Below are 23,804 nucleotides of genomic sequence, written 5' to 3' on the forward strand. Positions count from 1 at the left end.
TGGTCTAGGTCTGTCTGTGGGTCTGTTGTCCGAATAATATACAAACTTTTATAATTTACACAATGAAATACATTTATACTGTATTTGTATATCGCGTTTTAGGTACGAACTTAAAGTCAGACGTAGACTGTTATTAACACTTGGTGTGACAAAATGCCAAGTAACCGCTAGATGACACTGTCGTCAAGATGTGCTTCCAGCGCAAAGCAATCAGCTTTCAGTTTTTCCTTTCGATGGAGGGGAGGGTGTGTGTGAAAGTGATGAAAACCACCTCCACCTCCTTGGACGACCCTAAGAAAGAATTTCCAGGAGTCTCCTGCAACGTCTCCCATAAACTTAAAAAGGGCGAGACTGGGAAGCGACAGGGAGTCACATCTGGGGAACATTCCTCCGGTACTGATGTTCACCAGAACTATGGATTGAGAATGGAGATAGGTAATCTGTGTGGTGCGGTCGTCCTCATCAGCCGAGTGCGCACACATCGCACCTTTTGAACAAGAAAAGTTTATTTTTTTTGTTGCCACGACTCTCTTGGATTTTCTGAAATCTCTGAAGGTGAGTTGCTGATGCGATGTCCTTTATGAATTGATGACACATGAGGGATGAAGGGATGGAATGTAGCGTAATGATAGCCTAGTGATATGTTAAATGTTAAATGTTACATTTTAAATCAAATATTTTTTCTCATTGAAGATGAGTGATCAACAACATTTCGAAAGCTTTTTTCTTTTCATCACATTGGATGAACGATCACGTGAAAGGGATTTATTTTCCATAACTAAATTATGTGAGGTTATCTGTAAATGAAGCCACATATAGTGGTCCCACTCCCAATCATTATGTAAGGTGAATATGTAAATCAAGCTTTCTAAAGCCAAACATTGTTTTAAATGCTGCACATCCAATTATTGAGGATTCTCATTAATTCTGACGCTTGCCTTTGAACCTCATTCTTCCAAATCAAATATTGAGTGTATCATATCTGTTCACTGACACTTTAGGTTGCACTTGTTCCCAATCAGCTGAATGTGTTCAGCATGGCTCATCCTGCATGACGGACATCCCTAGACCTCTTGCGTCTGTTGTACCCAGAGTGTTGGAAGTCCTGAACCCCTCCCACCACAGACATGTTGTTGGTCAGGCATGCTAATGGATTGAGCAGGGTTTGAATTACGGGGGGGGGGGTTTGACCCCCCTAATTAAGACTTGGACCCCCCAAAAAGAGGTAAAAGAAAATGTTGGATGGGTCGATACATTTATATATCATTCTTAATTGTAATCGTAAATATTACTTTATACCCCGGAGAAGAAGTTGACCCCCTCCGATTGTCACTGTATAATTCGCACTCTGGGCTTGAGTTCACATGGATGGTTCCTTCCCATTCAGAGAAAGGGCAATTACCAGAGTATGAGATACAACTGGGTTTCAAAGTGCCCCAAGCAGCTGGTAGGCCCACGGAATGTCAGACGCGGGTTATGTTGGCACGACAGCCAGGGCTGTTAAAGGGGCTTCAAGAGCTGGTGCTTTAATGATGCACCTGGATGATCAACTGCGAAAGCCTTGATACTACTGTGGTTGTGACAAAACTAAATGGATCACAAATATGGAAGAAATATTTTGTGATTTCAGTTGATTAAAGATATGTTACGGTGCTGGCTCAGCTGTCCAGCAGGTCTGTCATGAAGACTTGTGTCTGGGGTCCAAATGTCAATAAAGAAACACACGTTTTGTTGACAGGTTTCCCAGAGGCCAGGAATCTCCTCTGCAACCTAATGCCCATGACATCACTAAACTACTGTACTGCCCATGACATCACTAAACTACTGTACTGCCAATGACATCACTAAACTACTGTACTGCCCATGACATCACTAAACTACTGTCCATGACATCATAAAACTAATGTGCTGGCAAGGTTGCTGTTTAGGTCAGAATCTTAGAAGGTTTTATCGTATTATTAATTCCTTTTGAGGCACAAATTGTTCTCTTTTCCTCTGTCTCTTTGTCTCCCTGAACTGTTTACGTATGTGCACAGGGTTAGTTTGAACTGCTATCTTGTGCTTGCCTGGAGACGTGAAATTACCCAGAGAGGGGCTGAGTGAATCTGATTGGAACAAGGAAGAGATCAAAGAGAGAAGTAGTATTAATATCCAATTATTGAATAGTACTTTATTTTCTAATGCATTTGCAGACACACCATCAACTATCTGCTGCTTATGTGTTGAAGTTAAAGGGCATGGACACATGAGCAGTATATGAATATATGGGGACCATCTTTCATATTGTTAGACTGGATGAATTCCATCGCTTCAGAAAAATACGATCCTCGGATATTGTTGATTAAATTAGCCACCGACAATTATCATCAGTTGAGCTCATGCCAGGCTCCTGTGGAAAGGGCTCAAGCTGCATGATTGGATGATTAGAGGGTTAGGATTCATTAGGTGATTGGTGGGCAGGGAGATACTGATCATTTCCTGTCCACTTTATGGTGATTAAATCATGATTTGATCATTTGGAGTGTGGCGGAGGCTGGAGGATGCAGGATGAAGGGAAATGAGTGTACCAGAACAACTGAAGGAGTGAGATGAAGTCATGAATAGGAAGCTGTTATTTCATCCCTATCACTTAATCACTGTTAACACTCTGTGTTTGTCTGTGTGTTTTTGTGTGTGAATATGTATGTGTGTGTTTGTGTGTGTGTGTGTGCATGTGTTTTTGTGCATGAGTGTGTGAATTGCGTGTTTTCCCCGCAGCGCCCCTGTTACACTTACAACATGAGCGACATCTATGAATCGGCAGCCAACTCCCTTGGTCTGTTCGGCAGCAGCCAGTGCCTGACCAAGGTAGAGCTGAGGGTGGCCTGCAAGGGAATATCCGACCGTGACGCCCTCTCCAAGCCGGACCCTTGCGTCCTCATCAAAATGCAGTCCCATGGACAGTGGCTAGAGGTAGGAGACCGTCACTGGTATCCAAACTATCCACCAGGGACACATTCCACACACTGTGACTCGATATAAACAAGCTCTATGTCTGAATGCTGTGTGTCTTTGTTCCGTACATTTGAATGAAGCTGAACACTAGAAAGTCCTAGAAGGTTGTGGCATCAGAGAGACTGTCTGTGTTTAGTCACAGGGAGAGCACAGTGGGTCAACCTCTCCTATTTAATTGATGGGGCGGAGTGCTACCGACGAGGCATCTGAATTATGGAGCCGTGCTGTCCTGATCTGAGCACAGCAATCAGAGATGCTAAGCCCTCGCTCTGCTAACATCCCTAGCTGTCTGCCTTCTGGATGTGTTGCTTCTCCAAGGTTTTAAAAAGTCTTCTGATTTGTGAAACAAAAGAACCCTAACGGTCTCTCTTGGGAATGCATGTGTTAATGGTGCCGTGTGTTTACTGGATTGGAAAAATACAGCGAAAACTCCAACTTTCAGTGAATGATCACCAATGGCCGCTGTGTTCAGTGGTTTCAGCTGGTGATAGTTCAGGATGGCGTTGATGCATATTTTCTGGATGTTCAGTTGAATATCAAGCATCTAAGGCGTCATTAACCAATGCCCTGTTCCTGAAAGCTTGATACTTTGTAGTGCAGGACAGGGTCTTTGTTTTCACCAAGCTTGGGAATCACAACCATGCTGACCAGCTCCTAACCTTACTGAGGCCTGTAGAGAAATCTCTTGGGCACCAGCCCCGCTGAATCCTGACCCTTTTATCAAATGCATGTGTTTGTCATCTCATGCTTCAGTACAGTTTGAAAGGAGAATCTGTACTGCACCATGGCTTTCACAGAAAACTAAACATGGCTAGTGGTTCCAACTTTGATATGATAATCCCATACCATGCTAGCTGAAAAAGTGTGTGTGTGTTTGGGTGTGTATGTGTGTGTGTGTTAACCTTTTTCAGATAGGAGTCTTTCTCTCTGTGAAATAGATTCCACACCTTTCTTCAGATTGTCTGTCAGCCAGTGAAAGAGCCAGCAGCGTCTGTTATCTCAAGTAGCGACTCTGCCACAGAGCCCCAACCCCCCTCCCCACACACACACGCACACATACACACTCACTGTCAAAATTGTTTTATATCTGTCTTCCAATTCCTGCCTCTCTCATCTTTAAAGAACAAAATAAACATTTTGAAACCTCCAGCAAGCTTGTGACTCAAATGTAAACACTTGAAAGTAATTAACTACTTTACTGTTAATATAGAATTATAGGAGTATGTCTCAGTTACATTTGCGCCGCATAAACTAAACCTTAATTTCTCCTGAAGAAATCATTTTTGTAAATGGAGAATATGGAGTTTTAGCTACGGCCTATGAAATTAAGGATGATGAGACGTCTTTAGTAGTGTTTACATTTGCTTTCCATCATGAATTTAACACAAATGGAAATAGACTCTCGACTCGCAAAATGTATGCTCAAAAACCCACACACACGCATTCACATACAGAGAAAAAAGAAGCCCATGGTTGATTAAACATATTTTTAGTATATTATTAGTGTCTGCCCGCACACCTATGTCAATGTGCTGATTAGTGTTAGGATAGCGACCTTAACCCCCCCCCCCCACACACACCACCACCTCCACACCCCCTCCCTTGTGCTTGGCCTCCTAACGTGGGCTGTGAAATGTGACAAAAGGCATGTGATTATCCAGCCTCAGAGAAGCTGAGATGAGGACACCCAGGAAGAGATGAGGACTGCTAACTCTTATCAGGACCTGGTGAGGGGGCTGTGGAGGGTTAAGTACAGCAAGTCAGGCAGGGTTGTTTACAGTATGTAGCTGGGAGCTGGAGATACGAGGGAGGAGAGAGGGTTGTTATGGGAGAAGGAGCATGGGGAGCGATAGAGAGAGAGGGGGGGGGTTATTACATTGTTTCTACTGCAAGGATAAGAGGTCTATTGAAGCTTCTGGAAAGCCTTCTAATCTTTAGGCAGACCCACAACCTCCATCCCTCACATGCTGCAACCAGGCATTTGTCTCATCCTCCTCCCTCCCCAGTCAGATCAAAATTGGCTGGTCGAAGAGGGATGCTGGGATTCCTACAGGAGTTCTCCCTCTCATTCAGCGAGGAGATGTGTGAGGCAGATGCTTTCATCCTGCCAGATCACTTTGACCAGACAGACTCTTTAACAGCTTTATCTGAAAGAGCGAAAGGTTAATACTTGGGGGTTGACACAAGTGGGGAAAGCGGGAAGAGAGAGAGAGAATGAAAGAGAACAACATGGATGAATCATATACTGTAGCTGGAACTTGTGGAAAGAATGGGATTTCCTATGTGCTTTGTAGATCACAATCAGCTATGGACTTATCATGTGTTCATAAATGCTGCCTTATTATCCATTCATATAATTATGTTCCTATTGTAACCTACTGTGTCCTGATGACAGTTACAGTTCAATTATGTAATATCTGCCTGCCTAAAATAGCATACAGCCAATAGGTGTTTGTTATCTTTCTTGTTCTCTATTCACCATAAACATTGTCCTTTGACCTTCATGCCTCAGAAACACTTTTCTCTTAATTTATGTTGAGGTGTTTGTTAAACTGTATCTTCAATCTGCAAATTGCTAATACTGGTGAAACCCCAAACTCAACTCAACTCTTTTAGTGAAGAGACAGACAGAACACTTTTTCCATCAAACTCCTGACAGCATTTTCCCTTTAACTTTAATATCACAACCTCACATTCAAAATCTTGACTTCAGTCTCACAAAGAAACATGGATTTAACATAACTTTTATACACATGCAATAGAAACACATAATCCATATTGATGTCAACTGATGTTTACACACTTCCAAACAGTTCTTATCTGTGGCTTTCGGAGAACCGACTAACCATATATATATTCAATTAAGGACCATTTCTCACTGAGCATCATCTTGTTTACTATCTGTTTTTTGGGGACAGTCGATAGTTTACCATCTGCCTGCTAGGCAGACTGCAATCAGAGGGTGCTGCATGCCAGCCAGAACTGTCAAGTCCATAAAATTCAAGAAATCGAAAAAGTGTCCAACCGTTGTGGATGTGTCCGTCCAGGTGGACAGGACGGAGGTGATCCGGAGCAGCATCAGCCCCACCTTCTCCAAGATCTTCACTCTGGACTTCTACTTTGAGGAGGTGCAGCGACTACGCTACGAACTCTATGACATCAGCAGCAGCCACAATGGGCTGAAGGAAGAGACCTTTCTGGGCGCCATGGAGTGTACGCTGGGCCAGGTGGGTTCTGTGGCACAACCTATTCCAGTGTTTCCCACAGATTAGAAATCTAATTGTGGCGGGGGGGGGGGGGGGGGGGGGGGGGGGGGGGGTTGTCAGACGGGGGGGGGGGGGGGTCGTAATAATTGCTTCGTTAATAATTCGTTACACAGTTAATTTGTTAATAATTTGTTACATTAAATATTAATCCAAAATGATTCACACCTTCACAAATTAACAACAACTAACATATCATTTCTGCATTATGCATGTAGCAACGCTAGTGCTAAACAACTATTTAACTGGTCGGCTCCATGACGCCGAGTAAGTAGCTAGCTCCTGAGACTTCTCACCAAAAGAACGAAGGGGAAACTTCGAGTACTGTAACTCGCTCTGGATAAGAGCGTCTGCTAAATGACTAAATGTAAATGTGAGTAAGGTACCTAGCGAAAAGTAGCCTCAACTTTCCTCGACTTTTAGCTACGGCACTAATGCTGAAGGCTCGCTGATATGGCTGTCGGTCTTACTAGAACGGCATATGTATGCATTGTTGCTAACGTGTGCTGACGTTGTGACTGTGTGCATATGTGGGAAAGATGCATGAGTGACAGAGAGACGGAGGGAGAGCAGGGGAAAGGAAATGCAACTGAACGAATACGCTGCGTGTTTTAACCTAAATAGCGATAATAAAAAAATGTTTTACGAAACGCAATGTGTGGCGGCCGGTGTTGATTCTGTGGCGCACCGCCACAAATTAGTCTATGTGTGGGAAACACTGTATTCAGACCCATGTTGTTCTGGCACCTCTAGCATTCCATATTCTGTACACACTCAGCGAATCCAACCAGCACTCTTTAAGATCCTTTCCTTCAGAGAATTTGCTGAATCTGGGGGTCTGTCTCAGATAAGATGTGATTGTTAAGATGCACTGTTTATTTTCTCTGGCTCGAGTGCTGATAGAGAATGTTAGGGATATGGATGTTGGGGATGTAGAATTAGAGTGGACTCCATTTCCGTGTAATCACTGCAGGGTTAATGCTATTCACTTAGGAAATACAACACTTCAACCATTTAAACAAGAACACAATTAAAATCCAGGCACTGGTCTTCCTACAACCACTTGTTTATGTTCATTCATGGTAAAGATTTCCTCATAAACATCTTCCTCCATAGTAGTCCACTAGAGATTCCTGACATCCTGTCACTCTAATGGGAAACCTCGTCTCATCCTCTCCTCCACTGCTGTTCCCTCTTCCTTGTTTTGTCTCCCCATGGTTTCCCTCTGTGGTAGCAAGTCTGGGGAGACCTAGGGACAGGTGTCTCATGGCTTATCTCTCTCCAACAGATTGTGTCCCAGAGAAAACTCTCCAAAGCTTTGCTCAAACAGGGTAGCACAGTGGGCAAATCCTCCATACTGGTAAAGTGGCTATCTTTCTTTTTCTCTCTCTCTCTATTTCTCTCCCTCTCTCGCTGTCACACACACACAAACACTGACATGCTCTGCTGTGCTTCCCGTCGCCTTTTGGAATGAACTCTTCCCTCCCTTCCCCTTCTCGCTACGTCTCAGCCATCCACACTCTACTTTTCCTGTAAAGTAGTACAATTATGCACTGTGAAATTAAGGACTTGTTTACCTTTCTTTTAGTCCATACGCTGGGGTCTGTAGATAGTGTGTAATTACTTGAGAACATACTCTTGTTTGGGCACACATAGGCTCAACAACATTGTGATCCCTAAACCTAACGTGAGCTCATCTATTATTTGCATGGCAGCTTTTGCCATTTACTAACATCTTCGAGTATTCAAGTGATCCCTGCAGACATGTGTAGACATGTTCAATGCATCAGTTTGTGTCTGTTTTTGTCTGTCTGTGATAAACTATTTTAATCGTAAGTATTATGTCCCATCTGCTTTTCTTTTTGTCATACACATTGGAACCTGTTTTATGCTATATGCTTTGTGCTGGAAAATCTTTGTTAGAGCGCAGAGAAGGTTTCAGTGGCGGTTTTCAAATACCCTTTCTTTTGAGACTTCACACAAACCCTAATTCCCCACGTAAAATTGAGTTGTTTTTAATTGATGAACACCCATACACAGTTATCATTTTACTCAGATGACAACGAAATTACAGAACAGTCAAACAGAAATCATAGACAACATGACACACCCCGCACTCATCGGCTGGAAACCATTTATCACAGGGTGCGTTTTTGCACTGTTTTAGTGTGTGTTTCATCACTGGAGTGTGTGCCTCATCATGTGTGTTGTCACAGATCACTGCTGAGGAGTTGACGGGGAACGATGACTATATTGAGCTGTCTTTCAGTGCCAGGAAATTGGACGACAAGGCAAGTCCTAGCCCTTAGATGTGCTGTATCAAATGGGTTATCATAACTGTCTTGGCACAATATGTCTTTTGGGGATTTTTTTCTACTCATGTTGACATGTTTCTTTTGACTGTTCAGGACTTTTTCAGTAAATCGGACCCCTTCCTAGAGATCTTCAGGATAAATGATGATTCCACAACACAACTTGTACACAGAACAGAGGTAAAACAAAACTGCATTAGTACCTAACCTCAGCTGAAATAGAGGCTAACCTTATATAATGGGAAGAAATGTGACAAAAGGCATGTGATCATGCAAGATTTTGCATGAACTATATGAACTAAGCCTGAGATCAATACAGCCATACTTTCTTAATCCTGTAGATACGTGTTGTTGCATGAACCGTGTCTCAACCATACATGTTGATTTAATCTCAACAACAAGTCACCCTAACTGAGACTCACCCACTCATCCAGTGGTTTACTGTTTCTCTCTTTTTTGCTCTGCTCACAGACTGTTATGAACAACCTCAACCCTATGTGGATAACCTTCAAAGTGTCTCTCAACTCTCTCTGTAGTGGAGACCATGACCGAAAACTCAAGGTAAGAGTTCCTGTCTCCACAAACAGCTGTATTTAGACAATGGATTGATTCTCGATTTAGTCAGAGGTCTTCATTTGACATATTGGATTCCACTGGTTATATTTAGCTGTAGAATGAAAGACAGTTAAAGTGACGTTTGTTTAGGAGAGACTGTGTGTGAGAGTGTGAGAGAAAGAAAAGGAGGATGCATAGAGAGAGAGAGAGAGAGAGAGAGAGAGAGAGAGAGAGAGAGAGAGAGAGAGAGAGAGAGAGAGAGAGAGAGAGAGAGAGAGAGAGAGAGAGAGAGAGAGAGAGAGAGATGTGGTGTATCTGTGTAGCCTTGGTCATAATTCCCAAGGGAGAGCATGACTCTCACCTGTGACTTGGCCTGGTTACACTTCTGTTCTCCCATCCTCTGACATATTTGAATCATTTATCTGCTAAGTTGAAAAGGCTTGATGGTAAACAGATTAGAACTCATTAAACATGTACATTGTGTATTTAAGGCAACTTCTGTCATTGTCGCTAAATGGACTAAAGAGATATCCCAATTCTTCACCTCCTACTTCCTTCCCTTTGCTTCCCACCTTTCTCACTATCCATCCGACTAAACTCTTGAACTGTACATTTCTTCAACCTCTTTCCTTTCCTTTTAGCTGTTTTGCTCCCTAAGACACATCATTGGATTTTGTGATTTATTGGTTTTTCCTCTGACAAGTTAAAGTGACAGTGTGTAAATATTTAGAAAATAAACATGATATTTCTTCCTCTCCTCCCGTTTGTGAGGCTGACAGGTTGAGACATTTCCTCCCAAGAATCTTTTTTTAGGTTTTCAGGTTTCGTAATTTCAGTGCCATTTCTGTTATGAAAGCAGAAGCAGTATTCCATTTCCAGCCAGCTCTGCCTGTGGTATATACTTAATGACAGGGAGGATATCGGGAAACACACACACACGCAGACACACACACTAACCGTCTTAATATACCAACTTGGCCTTAATTGGACAGCTACTCACTTGACTCCATTTGACCTTAACAAGAGAACAATTCTAAATGCGCAGAAAAAGTCTTCTAATTTAGCGACTTATACTGCCCAGCCCCAGAGAGAGTTCAGAGACTGTGGTCATATGTGACAGCACTGTGGAATGAGAGACAGACACAGAAAGGAGCAAGATTCACATTCTCAGTGATGCATTATTTATGTGCTCCTTAAAACCGGGAGGGGCGACGAGGAATTTGGAAGTCTTGGTGGCTTGACGAGCTTGTGTCAGAATTCTGTAAAATCCTCTTAATCCTGTCAGATGTTGACTCTGGGTCTTCCACTTGTCCAAGACTTTGTGTGGCTGACAGTTTGGGTGACAGGTTGGGTGTGGATGTTTGTGTACGTGCGTGCATGTGTGTGCGTGTGTGTGTGTGTGTAGAACAATATGTGTGTGTATGCGTAGGACAGTTTGTGTCTCATAAATATTATATAGCACTTGCTCAGTTCAAAATTCGCAAAGATGATGTAAATAATTTCGGTCATGGCATATTTCAAATAGCCATTCAGCATTTTATTCTCATCTCGTTATAGAACACTATAAAACACATTTAATTGAACATCCAGACATGGATTGATCAGACACAGATCCTTTGTGTAGGGGCAATCTTTCATTGTTTCACTGAAAGGAAAACAACTAAGAAGTGTAATGAGAAAAGAAAGATCCGCCTGCGGTTAGTGAGGATGTGCCACTTGAGGAGATGAATTGCAGGCACCTCTCACATTCTATCTATCTCTCTCTCTCAATCCTCCCCCTGCTCTCTCTGGATTTACGAGCCTGTATGAAGTTCCTGTGTCTGAGAAGTCACCCTTCTTCTTGTCAAATGTTTTTCTTGTGAATGATTGTTGTTGCTTAGGGCTAATGTGAAGTTGGTTAGGGTTGGGGTGACAGTTGATAGGGTTTAGGGTGAAGGTGAAGTTGGTTAGGGTGAGGGTAAAAGTGGTGAAGATTGTTCATCTGTGAACAGCCATGCTGTAATACATCGGTCAACTGTGAACACCCTTGATGTAATACGACAGGAGAGAATTGTTCATCACATTGCAGCGATAGATCTGCATCACAGCAACAGATCAAGAAAGGGTCAACGGTCCTTTATGTCTTTGAAACAGGACACACACACAGACAGAGAGAACCAACTCATCTGCTCCTTATAACGTCAGAGAGCTTTTGCTTCACATCTTCAAATCAATAATTCATGAGGGACATCAAATGTTGATCACTTCAGTAATGTCCTTTGCTGTTTTATTCATAGAACTGCGTCACTAGGGGAATCTGTTCAACATGTCTGCATCTGACTAGTTACAGTGCAAATACCCACTACTACCCACATCCTACTGGTCCCAGTGGAAACATCCCATAGTACACAATGTTTCCAGTAGGACTGCTAAGTGCATTCTAACCAGGGCTACTTTCCCCCCTTCAAAGTTAAAGTGTGTCTGTCTCCAACCCAGACACCAAAACATCAAAGCTCATTGTCCACTGTCACAGAGCACTAAATGTAACAGTAATAAAATGTTTCGTTTGTTGTTGTTTTTTCCACTTCAGTCTGTCTTTCATCTCTCAGTGAGTCTTCTCCTTGTCTCTTTCCCTTCTTTGCCAGTGCACAGTGTGGGACTGGGACTCCAATGGGAAGCACGACTTCATAGGTGAATTTGAGGCCACGTTTAAAGAGATGAGAGGGGCGATGGATGGAAGACAGGTATAGTGCTACCTTTGTGTGTGTCGTATGGTTGTAATACACATGGACTCACAAACAAATCTATGTATAAATACTGTATAAATACATATAAGTAGTGTGTAGGGAGTCAGGTGGCTGAGCGGTGAGGGAGTTGGGCTAGTAATCTGAAGGTTGCCAGTTCGATTCCCGGTCGGTGCACATGACGTTGTGTCCATGGGCAAGGCACTTCACCCTACTTGCCTTGGGGAGAATGTCCCTGTACTTACTGTAAGTCGCTCTGGATAAGAGCGTCTGCTAAATGACTAAATGTAAATATAAATCGTTTTTGATCCTCATTGCTTCCTAAATGAACAGCAGCCCCCCCAGGCAGGGTTGTGTTTCCTTGAAAGCCTGAGCCTGGATTGTCCTCAACAGAGAGAGCAGGTTAGAGCTGCAGCAGAACTATGCGAGTCACTGACCTCAGTTTGCTTTGATGGGTGTATTTGGGGAAGGCTCCACCTGGGATGTCCCCCAGCAAAGTCCAGTCAGGGTCCAGTGTTGCCAAGGTGTCCGCAACAAACAGTCAGTGTTGGGTGTTGCTACTATAAAATATAATAATGACATATAGCACTGTAGGAATACGATACTGTATTCCTATATATGGTCCAGGTGGAGGGAATGTTTATCTTTGTGTGAGCCGTGTACACTTTGCTGCTGACAGCTGACTAGGACCTATAAATGCTGAGGCATGTTGGTTCAAGAGTCCTGCTTCCATATCAATGGGTAGGTGGATCAGTGGGACAGAACACCTGCAATTCTGAGAAAATACCAATGATCTTTCACAGCAGGATACTAGATGTATCATCATGCTCTCCTTTTGTCCCTCCACCCACCCATGACAATGTCATACAGGTTTTAGAGCACTTTCTTCGAAAAGAAGCGAGCCGGTTGGAAGAGTATTGTTCTGCTTGAGTCCAGTGTCTGGAGTCCTTTCCTTTAGGGTTCTGGAAAATTCAACTGGTGCTTGACGACTGGATTTTATCTGTTCTATTAAGCCAAGTCAATACTGACAGGATGTGTGGGGGAACTGGTCTCCAGGGACAGGAAAGCACCCCTGCTGAATTTCTGCAATGTTCCTTTTATGATGACTAATGGTGCTTTGAGATGAAAATTCAGTTTTAAAGGTCGGTGTTATTGCTTGTGTAACTAATGGCACTGAGGACTGGACGACGAATATATCTTCATCATATCCTCAGTTCCATTAGTCATACCAGTAATCTCCAAGTCACATGTCATGATAACTTTTGTAGAGGTCAGCATTTATCACCAATTAACATCATCACCTTCAATCATGAAGATTGTCTAAGCAGTCCAACCTAACTGAAAGTTCAACAAAATCCATTTTGGGTTAAGAAACACAGATGTGTCACCTAACATCCCCTTGTTATTGTTCGATGACGGCAGCTTTTAGGAACAGACTTCCTGGGAACAAAGGATTGGACAGGATGTTTTTTATTGGCCACAATGTTCAGAATCAGAATCAGAAAGGGATTTATTCGCCATGAAAGTTTGCACAGACAAGGAATTCACTTTGGCAGGAAGGCGCATACAACAAACATACAGGAACCCACAATTCAAATATGTGGACTATCTATACTAAGGGTACATAAACTAGCAGTACTAAGTGGAATTTGAATTAAATAAAATGTACAATAAAATAAAATAGAAGTTGCCATGAAATAAAATATAAATTGCCAAATTATAATATGAAAATACAAAAAATACAAATATTAAAAAAGATACAAATGTACAAGGTAGAATTGTGTAGATGTAATGTGTTTTTAGCAGGAAGTCGTTTAAGGTCAGTGTGGACCCTTGGCCCCGTTGAAGAGGCCAACAGCGGAAGGTAAAAAAAACAGTTTTTGTGGCGTGAAGTATTGGTCCTGATGGACCGCAGCCTTCTTCTGTTGTCTCTAGAATGACAATCTACTTTGTCAATGTTATATGAACGGGTCTTCTCCAACCTCTATGCCCTGGCAGAGATGGCTTCATTACCACTCAGACTCACCGCTGTGGGCAGAGGCATTGTGGGTAATTACATAGTTACATTATGCCGTGACATGCTTCAGTGTCTAAAGGAACCCTGCAGTGCTTTGGCCCACTAATTGTTTCTCTCATGGAATTATGGGCTGTAAGCTTGTCGTATCCTTTTGTGTTTTGACCAAACGAAGGTCCATCTGTTGTCTGTTTGATAGGCATGTAATTCCATAGCAGTGTAGGGGTTTTTATATTGGCCAAACAACCAAAACATGCCGATGGAGGTGGATGAAGAGGTGGGGGCCAGCCTACAGCATTTAATTAATGCACAAGGCAGGGATGACTCCTTCTGAAAGCAGAAATGATTGCCTCAGAGTAGCAAGCTGTCTTGAAGCAGGTAGACATTTCAATGGTCATGTTGTTCACAAACAGGTGAGAACATTTCGAAAGCATCGAAAGTCTTCTCCTGATTCTCTTTGACTACTAATGTCTGAAAAGTAGAACTACTGTGAAAGAAGTTGGCTCTTGAAATTACTGTTCTGTATCTGCATAATCACAAATGGATACTGTATCTTCTTGAATAATCCTTCTTTAGCAAGCAACAATTTACTGTTATTGGGATGAATGGTGTCATGTTTAGTGTTGTTTATTGTTATTCCCTGCTAGCATGGTAGGTTTGCTCCATGGTGTGTCATCATGTAATTATCTTATTTCAGAACAATACACAACAAAACACAGCTATAACTCTCCCCAGAGCCAAAATAGCTCATCCTGTTTAGAATGCTAAGAAACCATTTGGGTTTACACAGTCATGTATGTCCATGTTGTTTCCTCCTCCACTTCCCCCTATCTCCTTCCCTCCTCCTCCCCTCCTTTCCTCCCTTTTCCCCTTCTATCCTCTCCCCCCCTCCATCCTCTCCTTTTCCACTCCTCTCCTCCTCTCCTGATGTCTGGCTGACTGATCAGTAATCTTTGTCATCATAATGTGACAGGAGAAAGTTAGGTGTGATCAGATTGGGTCTGACTAACATGGCCAAATATAAGATAAAGAAAAAGAACTACAAGAACTCTGGAATTGTCATTCTAAATCAGTGCAAGGTGATTCATAACATATTATCATCTCTCACGCCTTTAATATTTCTTTCAGTCTGTATTCCCTCCTCTCATTTCTCTTTCTAGCCTCATCCATGGCCTTCCAGTGGGAGTGTATAAACCCCAAATATAAGATAAAGAAAAAGAACTACAAGAACTCTGGAATTGTCATTCTAAATCAGTGCAAGGTGATTCATAACATATTATCATCTCTCACGCCTTTAATATTTCTTTCAGTCTGTATTCCCTCCTCTCATTTCTCTTTCTAGCCTCATCCATGGCCTTTGTCCTTTTATCCTCTCCTTTCTCCTCCCCTTTCCTTCCCTCCTCCCCTCTTCTACTTCCCCCTATCTCCTTCCCTCCTCCTCCCCTCCTTTCCTCCCTTTTCCCCTTCTATCCTCTCCCCCCCTCCATCCTCTCCTTTTCCACTCCTCTCCTCCTCTCCTGATGTCTGGCTGACTGATCAGTAATCTTTGTCATCATAATGTGACAGGAGAAAGTTAGGTGTGATCAGATTGGGTCTGACTAACATGACATTTCCTCTTTAAGAGGAAGTCACAGATGGCCCTCACAGATAACTCCTCTGATCTGCAGCTAAAGGTGCTAGGGTGTAAGTGTGATGACAGAAAACATTGAATACCAAATATCATTTCATGACGCAAACGCTTTATTCTGGGCTGCAATCTGGCTGTTGTACTTTGACATTTCGGTTGATTTGAATTGGTTACGGAGCTTTTTTTGTATTTTAGTACCCTTCACCACCAAGTTGGTATGTTATATAATGAACTCAATGTCAATGCCGTCATTTTGTTTTGACATGATAGAAAGTAATTATGACACATGGTCATTTGATTACAATTACCATTCCTTTGATCATATAATCCCTACGGTGCTGATATCAACAAACATTCCCTACATTCCCGACTCTTCAGTGCAAGTGGTTTTACAGAACAACATTTCTTTAATGAAACCACAGAGGTTAATATGGAATGTGAATGACCAGCTGGCGTCCTGGGCACTAATAGCGCCATGCTCAGTCAGCTGGTATTTAAAAGGCTGAGATGGAGGGTGAGGGGCTCCAAAGTGGCCAGTAAGTGTGTCCATCCCTCCACCACCACAGTGATTGGCTCAATGTTCTTACAGTTTGCCATTGCTCAGCTGCTTTTTCCCTGGTCCACAGATTATAAAGATGCACTCTTTCCTCGACTACATTATGGGTGGCTGTCAGATCCAGTTTACAGTGAGTTCCGCTCATCCTAACCACACACACACAGTAACATGGCTACTGATCCATTCAAATGCCTTTTAGATTCTCAGACCGCTTTACCGGTAGATTGGTGTGGACCACAGTCTGCCACTTTAAAACAAAACAACAAACATCTGAACGATTTCAAGCCTCAAAACATACAAAACATACCCATGCAATCTAAGTCAGTCAGTCAAAGAATTGAATGAGCCCATTAGTGTCCATAGAGTGAGAGCGTTAAACCGCAGAAAGGAACTAACATGAGTGTGAAGCGCGGTATTGCATAAGTGTCAGATAAAGGATGCTGTTCTAGATAATTGGCATGAAGCTCTTCTTTGATTGCCACTTGTCTTCCCAGGTAGCTATTGATTTCACTGCCTCTAATGGTGATCCTCGCAACAGCTGCTCTCTCCACTACATCCACCCCTACCAGCCTAACGAGTACCTCAAAGCCCTGGTCGCGGTGGGAGAGATCTGCCAGGATTACGACAGGTAAGATCTGGCCTCCACCAGTAATGGAACAGTTCCAATCCAACAGTTACTCTTTAAGGTTGAAAAGCGGACAATCATAAATAAGCAAACACATCAACAGGTGACTGCACAGGGAAGTCATTTGCTGTGTTCTCTCTCCCTCTGTGAAAACATAAATAAGTCAGAAAAGCAAATGAGAAATCAAGAGACCTGGCTGTGTACAGTTGTGTATGGATATATATGGGTGTGTACAGTTGTGTAGAATCAGTTTTAGTATCTGCGGCTGCCTGCCCTCTTACTTTTAATCCCTTTCTTGTCGCTTTTTTGTCCTCTCAATTCAGTGACAAAATGTTCCCTGCATTTGGCTTCGGTGCACGGATCCCGCCTGACTTTAAGGTAATTTCAGCCGCTCCAGCCTTTCACACAGTTGGGCTCAGCCTCGTGGGACTTTATTAATGACTCCCCTGGTGTGTGGAGGCCCGGCCAGGCGCTCTCTCTCCTGGCTAGCCACTGATTACGCCCCCACACCCCCACACAACCCCCCTGTAACCCCCAGGCCCCCTAGCTCTGCCACTCTGAGTCACTAAACTGTTACCCAGCAGGAAATGATTGACACTGCCTGCCGTGGCTGTCTAGAACTGCTTCTGAGAGATACATGCTCGCAATTATGCTGCCCATTGTCCAGCCCTGTGTGTGTGTGTATTAATATTTGAGTTGATGTGTGGGTGTGTGTGGGTGTGTTTAGGTGTGTGTAAGTGTGTTCTTGTGTAGGTGTGTGTGTGTGTGTTTTATTCTAGTTGTGTAACTGTGTGTGGGGGTTTGTAAGTGTGTACTTTCTGCTTTGCGTTAACATTGGATGTTGATCATGAGATCTAAAGGAAATATTTGTCGTCTTCCCCCAGGTGTCCCATGACTTTGCTGTGAATTTTAATGAGGAGAACCCAGAATGTGCAGGTGTGTAAACTGTCCTAGTTATTGAGTGAATTGGAAAAACCTCTCTGGTTTTGGAGTTTCCACATGCACACATGAAGTGTAATTGTATACAGCTTTTTAGGATGACATTTTCAAGATCTAAATGTCCGACTACTAGTTTCAAATGACAAATGCTTTGGTTGGAACTGGTTGAAACCCCACAGAAAGGTGACCCATACAATCCCCTAACTCTTTTGAGGCTTCTGTCATTGCCGACTACAAGGAATCAATAAGTGTGAGGCCAGAATAATAACTCTAAAGGGGACAGACCTCCCAGACATGAATGTTTAATACTGCTGTAAAATGCATTGCGTTCCACGGGGAGTAGTCTGAGGGGAGTGAGGCTGATGTGTCATACAGTCACATCAACCTTCCCAACGAGTCTTTAGGGGTTAGAACTACTGAGGATGGCATGGCTCACTACTTTTACTTTTCAAATTCCCTAATACATTTAGTCCATTTACATTTAATCATTTAAGAACATCATTGTGCAAAAATATTCACTTTTATCGTTTTATGACGCGGCAGACATACTCAATCGATAATGTGCAGCATCGGGGAGATATTGTGCACCCTTTTTAGAATTGGCACACTTAATGAGCTTAGGTCTGTATGTATTACACACGCTCAAGTAGTCTTTTTAGAGACAATGTAGGCTACTTGCATTCCTGGTTTACGCTCCAACATATACAAATCATGTAAGATATATGAAGAATAAAAAGATATGAAGAATAAAAAGAGTAAACTTGAAACTTGAAACATGATTGACTGTGGGCACGTTACTAAGGTTACAGTAGAGCGCGACCTCTTAGGATGTGAGCAGTTGGTTCGGTGGGATGGATGGGCATGGAGTAACCTCGTGCACATCAGTGCCAGTCACATGCTAGTGATGTCACTTCATCCCCCCCCAAAGAGACTTCCGTAGAGAAAGAATCTGACTTGGTCTCATTTACACAGCCCACTTTTATTTATAGTCAAATGTTTTCACACTCTGGCTATGAATAGTCTGATCAGCTTTTCAACTCACACCCCACTGCCGGGTGTGTATTGGTGTCACTTGATTTTTTCTGGACAGTTATTTTTGTGTGACTGGTCCCCAGTCCCAATTTCCCTCACACGGGGCACCAACCAGTAGCTCGGACAAGTCTGTACCTGCCAGGGACTGATCAAGGGTTCCGGTGTCAAGTAATAGATGGGATGGAATCCCTCATTCAAGGCCCCAGAGAGCAACCTTCCCAGAGCCATGACACTGGCTACTAGCCAGGTCAGAGAGATACATCCTATATAATCACATCCTAAGTGAGGACCCACGGTCAGGAATACTGACTCTATTCGCCCAGTAGGTACATTGTTACAAGAATTGAGACTTTGTGCCTTGCCCTCCAAGCAGCAGTGACTTGTCACAACACTTCTCCTTTTTCCTTTCCTAAATGTTTCCTTTTACACATCTCAGAATTGTCCTCCTCTTAAGGAAAGCCACCCACAGATAATGAATTGCCTGTGCGTGCACGCGCGTGTGTGTTTTGACCCACATGATGAGCTCATGGATGGGCTGTTTAATTAAGTCAAATTGTCCAAGTTGTCTGTGACCTCTAAAACGCAGTCAGTGAGTAAATAGCATTACTGCTGCTGCAATGGCTCTAGAGGATAGGTCTGATTACATCTGCTTTACTCCTGAGAGAACAGGGTGTGAAAGTGGGGCATCTCTGATGTGCACTATCCAGCCTGCCCACTTACTGTAACAGCTTCACATGTATGCTATCGCAGAAGCATGAAGGGGTATCAACCCAAAAGAACATTTGGGCAACCTTACCTCGTTATTACCACATTTTATAGCTTGGATGCAGTTTCACCAATGCATCACATTATTGCATTTCATGCCTTGCAGCATTTTCATTGAATTTCATAACGTTCTGTTGATATTTGATCATCAAAGAATGCTTTTTGAATGAATTTCTTCAAGCCACGCGTTAAGGTTGTAGGTTGTCTAATATCGCAGATCCTGTACAGTGATGTGTTACTGTCTGTGTGTTCCTGTGTGTAAGTGTATGGTTGTTTCTGGTTTAACCATCATGTACTATATACATATGTTTATATACTGAATGTGTAGGTATCCAGGGTGTGGTCGATGCCTATCAGAACTGCCTTCCTAAGATCCAACTCTATGGACCCACCAACATCGCCCCTATCATAGAGAAGGTGGCCAACTCTGCCTCACAGGAAATGCACACCAAGGAGGCAATGGTGAGCTGTAGTGGATGTATTTATGGTTAACAGGTTTCAGGTAAATGCCGTACATTGTATTTCTGTAAGTTCAATCGTTAAAATTTGATATAGTGTATGAACTAGTTTACTTGTCTGCTCGGTTGAGGAAGCCTGAAAATCAAGCCTTTTATTGCAAACAAGCCCTTCCCCTTACTCCATCTCTGTAGCAGTACTTCATTCTGCTCATCCTGACGGACGGTGTGATCACAGACATGGCGGACACGAGGAAAGCCATCGTCCAAGCCTCCCACCTGCCCATGTCCGTCATCATCGTTGGCGTGGGCAACGCTGACTTCAGCGACATGCAGATGCTGGACGGGGACGACGGGATCCTGCGCTCGCCTAAAGGGGAGCCCGTTCTACGAGACATCGTCCAGTTTGTCCCCTTCCGTAACTTCAAACATGTGAGTCTTGGTGATCTGTGACTTGCGAATCTCGAGTGCTTTGTGTGATAATGAGGTGCTGTTTCTTCATAGTCGTGGTTCAGAGTCTACCGGCGTTTCAGACAAATGACCAAGCTAGGTTGCATGCTTTTGTTGCATTCAGATGAAAGGAAATTCTCTTTTGTCACAGGTTGATGTGAAGAGAAACATAAGCAAAAGTAATTGTGCCATTGTGATACAGTAAGAGTTAGCCATCCCCCCTAGAATTATGGTTGGTAGAGAAGGATTGAGAATTGGTTGCATGCATGCTAACATGGTAGCTCCATTTTGGTTTGCATTGTCTCATGCAAAACTTTTCTAAATATGATCCATAAAAGCGACTCTTCTGACTTTCTCTGCCCCTCCCTTCCAGGCCTCCCCTTCAGCGCTGGCAAAGACTGTCCTTGCAGAAGTGCCCAACCAAGTGGTGGACTACTACAATAGCAAGGGCATCAAGCCCAAAGTGCCCAGTGACTACCAGTCTTCCATAACGTTTGGCCCTTGATCTTTTCCATTTTCTGCACCCAGATAGCTCGTCATAGCTAACTTTAAAAGACAGTTACTGTTTGGGGTACATTATATTTTATGTTGTGCATGCTGAAATGTTAACAGGCTTGCATTTGTTGACATTTCAAACATTTATATGATTGACAAAAAAGCACCCACAAAGAAATGCATAACCAACTACAACCAAACTTGGCTTCCCTACAGATGAAGCATGTGGATAAAGGAATGTACTGGATGGATAACCACCCTTGTTCGTTTTTCTAACAGTTTGTTGAGATTTTGCTAAATTTCGTAAGATTCGTATATTGTAAAGCATTTTGGATCAATGCAAGTTAAGTGGCAACCTACTTTAATACCCATAGCCTCATCGGCTGCTTGTGGAGTAGGAGCAGATGCATGGACTGTTGTTTTGCATGCTCATAACGCTGCAGGAACGCGTTTTATGTTGTTTTCTTTGTGAGGAATCAAGTTTACAGTGTCGGTTAGGGAAGGGTATTCTCTACTCTAAAGCATGTTCAAATGTGTGAGTAGAACGTAAAGCACAACTTGAGTATTCTGGGAAAATGAATGTAAAATGATGGTCACATGATTTGCAATAGTTCTGTAACCATACAGTAGTGTGTGAAAAAGGATGAACAACTTATGATAATAAACACTTTATCAATATCTTTGTGAATTGTTTTGTGTCGATGCCAATGTGTTGTTAACAAGCTTGTGATCAAAAATAATAACTATTAATGTTCGAATGTATTGACTAATATATACAATTGCAGGCTGTTTTACACTGACAAGCATGGCAGAATACTGAGAAGATTTTGACTGGAAATCATGAATTTTTGAATGCACATGGAAAGGTATGGGAATTACTAGACCAAAGAGAGGCATTGGCCGAAGTTAAAGTGGAATGTCTTCAACCATGTGTGACCAGATGTAGGGATAGGACTGTCGTCCTGCTCCCAGAATAACCCCCATCACGATCCGTTGTGTTAAGGAAATAGTGAGTTAAAGAGGGATGGAGGGAGTGAGGGATTTGGAGATGTCAGGGGTGTGCAGTGGAAAGGTCCATGGCTCTGTGATGGACTGAAGCCTATCAGATGACATTTAAGTAATTGTGTGTTTGCAATAATTAACTGAGTCTCAAGCATAAGATTAGCATGGCCCACTGTGAAATGATAAGGTATGATGGAGAGTGGGGTGTGAAAGCATTACAGTAAGTGTCTTAATATCAATAAGACAACAATAATATACCTTAAAACAAATATGATTATGCTGGTATTTGAATGCCATTATCGAAGTAATATTTTTGTTCCTATCTCATAAAAAAGGATTTCATACTTTTGAACTCTTCATACTTTTGAACTCTTAACTTCAACAGCATCTCTCAATCAGAGTGATAAGTGATCTGAGAAAGAACACTTCATATCATGCGTGTTTCTCTGAATGTGTGCATGTGTGTCTACTGTGTGTGTGTGAGTGAGTGTGTGTGTGTGCGTGTGTGGTGTGTGTAACAGTAACAGTGCAGTGAGTTGTCATGGGAAATCAAACTATATTTCTCCTTAATGCCTTAGAAATTGTATCCTATCAAAATGAACACCCCAGGGACTAGAACCACGCAACATCATTTAAATTCAATCCTTCTAGAAGGAAATGAGATTGCCCAATACCAGACAACCACATCCTGGGATCTAGGTTGACTTTGAAACAGCCTCCTCTGGCCAGCTCCACACAGCCAGCCGTGACTCCAGTGAGTGGCATCTTTCATGGTAAATCCAAACAGGGCTCTCAGTATTTCAAAATGAGCCCCATCACTGAAGTGGGAGTCCAGACACAACTAAAGGTCTACTTCCATCATCAGTCTGATTCATGTTGATGGGACAGAAGATGACTGCTGTTGCCTTGGAGGCTTAATCACACAGTATTTTACAGAAGAAAACAGACTAATTTGCTGCCGCCTATGCAGTGAGTGGACTCCTGTGTTATGGGACCAATTATGGGAGAGATGGTTAGAAAAACATTATGGAAAAAAACAAGGTCCCAAGATAGCCATCTGATTCCTTTTTCAAACAGTGTTTGGGTGTGTGTGTGTTTGTATGGAGGGTCAGTCTGATTGAAAGAAATGAAAACATGCACGTAGATAGTTGTGACATATTTTCTATGCTTCTGTGCAAAGGAAACAAAGCAAACAATGCTCTGTATGTAATGATGGGCTGTTTGTAAACCAACAGGCTTGCAGTATGTACCAAGAAAACTGATATCACAGCCAATGACAGCGATTCACAGTTATTAGCTCTAAATCTTTGAGGTTAGCAAACAACAATAAGGATTATTTGCGCCATTGTTATCCTTGGTGTTTTCAAGGTTTGGAAATGTATTTCAGGAGGTCAGGGACTGATAGACATCTGTAGTCCTCAATCATAAACCAAAGCTGTCCTGACATTCATGGACACACACACACACGGGGGGTCAATTATCCAGAGTGAGCACTAAACACTATAATTCTGAGCTGTGTTGACCTACGTCTTTGTTTGAATCAGTGTCTCTGGTGACCTCTCTGAGTGCATGATAGGTCAAAGCGGTCTGCCCAGGGAGCTGAATGCCATGCAGATTTAACTGGCAGGTAGGCTGAGTAGGGAGAGCAACAGAGGTAATGAGGGTCTTGTTCAAAGACAACGAGCTGTGAAAGGGGTTGATTAGCTACTGCAAGGACACTAAGCTGCCATTCTGAGTGTAGTAGAAGGGGGGGATCCCCTAGATCCACCCCTCTATACTTCTCTGAAAAGAACATATCTTAGTGGTCAGTGGTTAAACTGAAAGCCATTGTTTGGTTCTGTCAGTCCAATGTATCAAGGTATCAAATTGGCTATGGTTTTTATGATTTGCAGTGGTAGAGAGGTTTAAAACTTTCAATCTGACTCTCATGGCTGATGTTATATGAAGTAACCTTCCCGCAATTCTCTGGATGCATGTCATCATCTAGAAGTGACTTT

At 42.7% G+C, this 23,804-nt stretch overlaps 1 protein-coding gene across 3 annotated transcripts; it reads left to right on the forward strand.

Moving 5' to 3' along the window:
* The first annotated feature begins 43 nt into the window (after positions 1–43).
* cpne4a (copine IVa) lies at positions 44–21,451 on the forward strand. Of its 3 annotated transcripts, none has more exons than XM_047033846.1 (16): positions 44–555; positions 2,758–2,952; positions 6,042–6,221; positions 7,546–7,617; positions 8,474–8,548; positions 8,666–8,749; positions 9,041–9,130; positions 11,749–11,848; positions 15,037–15,122; positions 16,115–16,174; positions 16,539–16,672; positions 16,993–17,047; positions 17,554–17,605; positions 19,734–19,867; positions 20,056–20,292; positions 20,684–21,451. In XM_047033846.1, exons 2-16 carry the CDS (start codon positions 2,779–2,781, stop codon positions 20,813–20,815), a joined length of 1,665 nt encoding a protein of 554 aa, XP_046889802.1. In that variant the 5' UTR covers positions 44–555; positions 2,758–2,778; the 3' UTR covers positions 20,816–21,451. The 3 variants fall into 3 exon arrangements, with proteins under 3 accessions (XP_046889802.1, XP_046889812.1, XP_046889820.1); XM_047033856.1 differs by having other exon boundaries at positions 20,059–20,292; XM_047033864.1 differs by lacking the exon at positions 7,546–7,617.
* The last annotated feature ends 2,353 nt before the right edge of the window (positions 21,452–23,804 follow it).

Source organism: Hypomesus transpacificus, chromosome 2 (assembly GCF_021917145.1).
Source record: "Hypomesus transpacificus isolate Combined female chromosome 2, fHypTra1, whole genome shotgun sequence".
Taxonomy (NCBI): Eukaryota; Metazoa; Chordata; class Actinopteri; order Osmeriformes; family Osmeridae; genus Hypomesus; species Hypomesus transpacificus.

What these genes read in the sequence shown, in the direction of transcription:
- cpne4a (XM_047033846.1), top strand. Translation starts at nt 2,779, where the DNA reads ATGAGCGACATCTATGAATCGGCAGCCAACTCCCTTGGTCTGTTCGGC. An exon ending in GGCGATGGATGGAAGACAGG is followed by an intron (nt 11,849 to 15,036) that starts TATAGTGCTACC and finishes CATCCATGGCCT; the next exon opens with TCCAGTGGGAGTGTATAAAC. An exon ending in TCATTCTAAATCAGTGCAAG is followed by an intron (nt 15,123 to 16,114) that starts GTGATTCATAAC and finishes CCTGGTCCACAG; the next exon opens with ATTATAAAGATGCACTCTTT.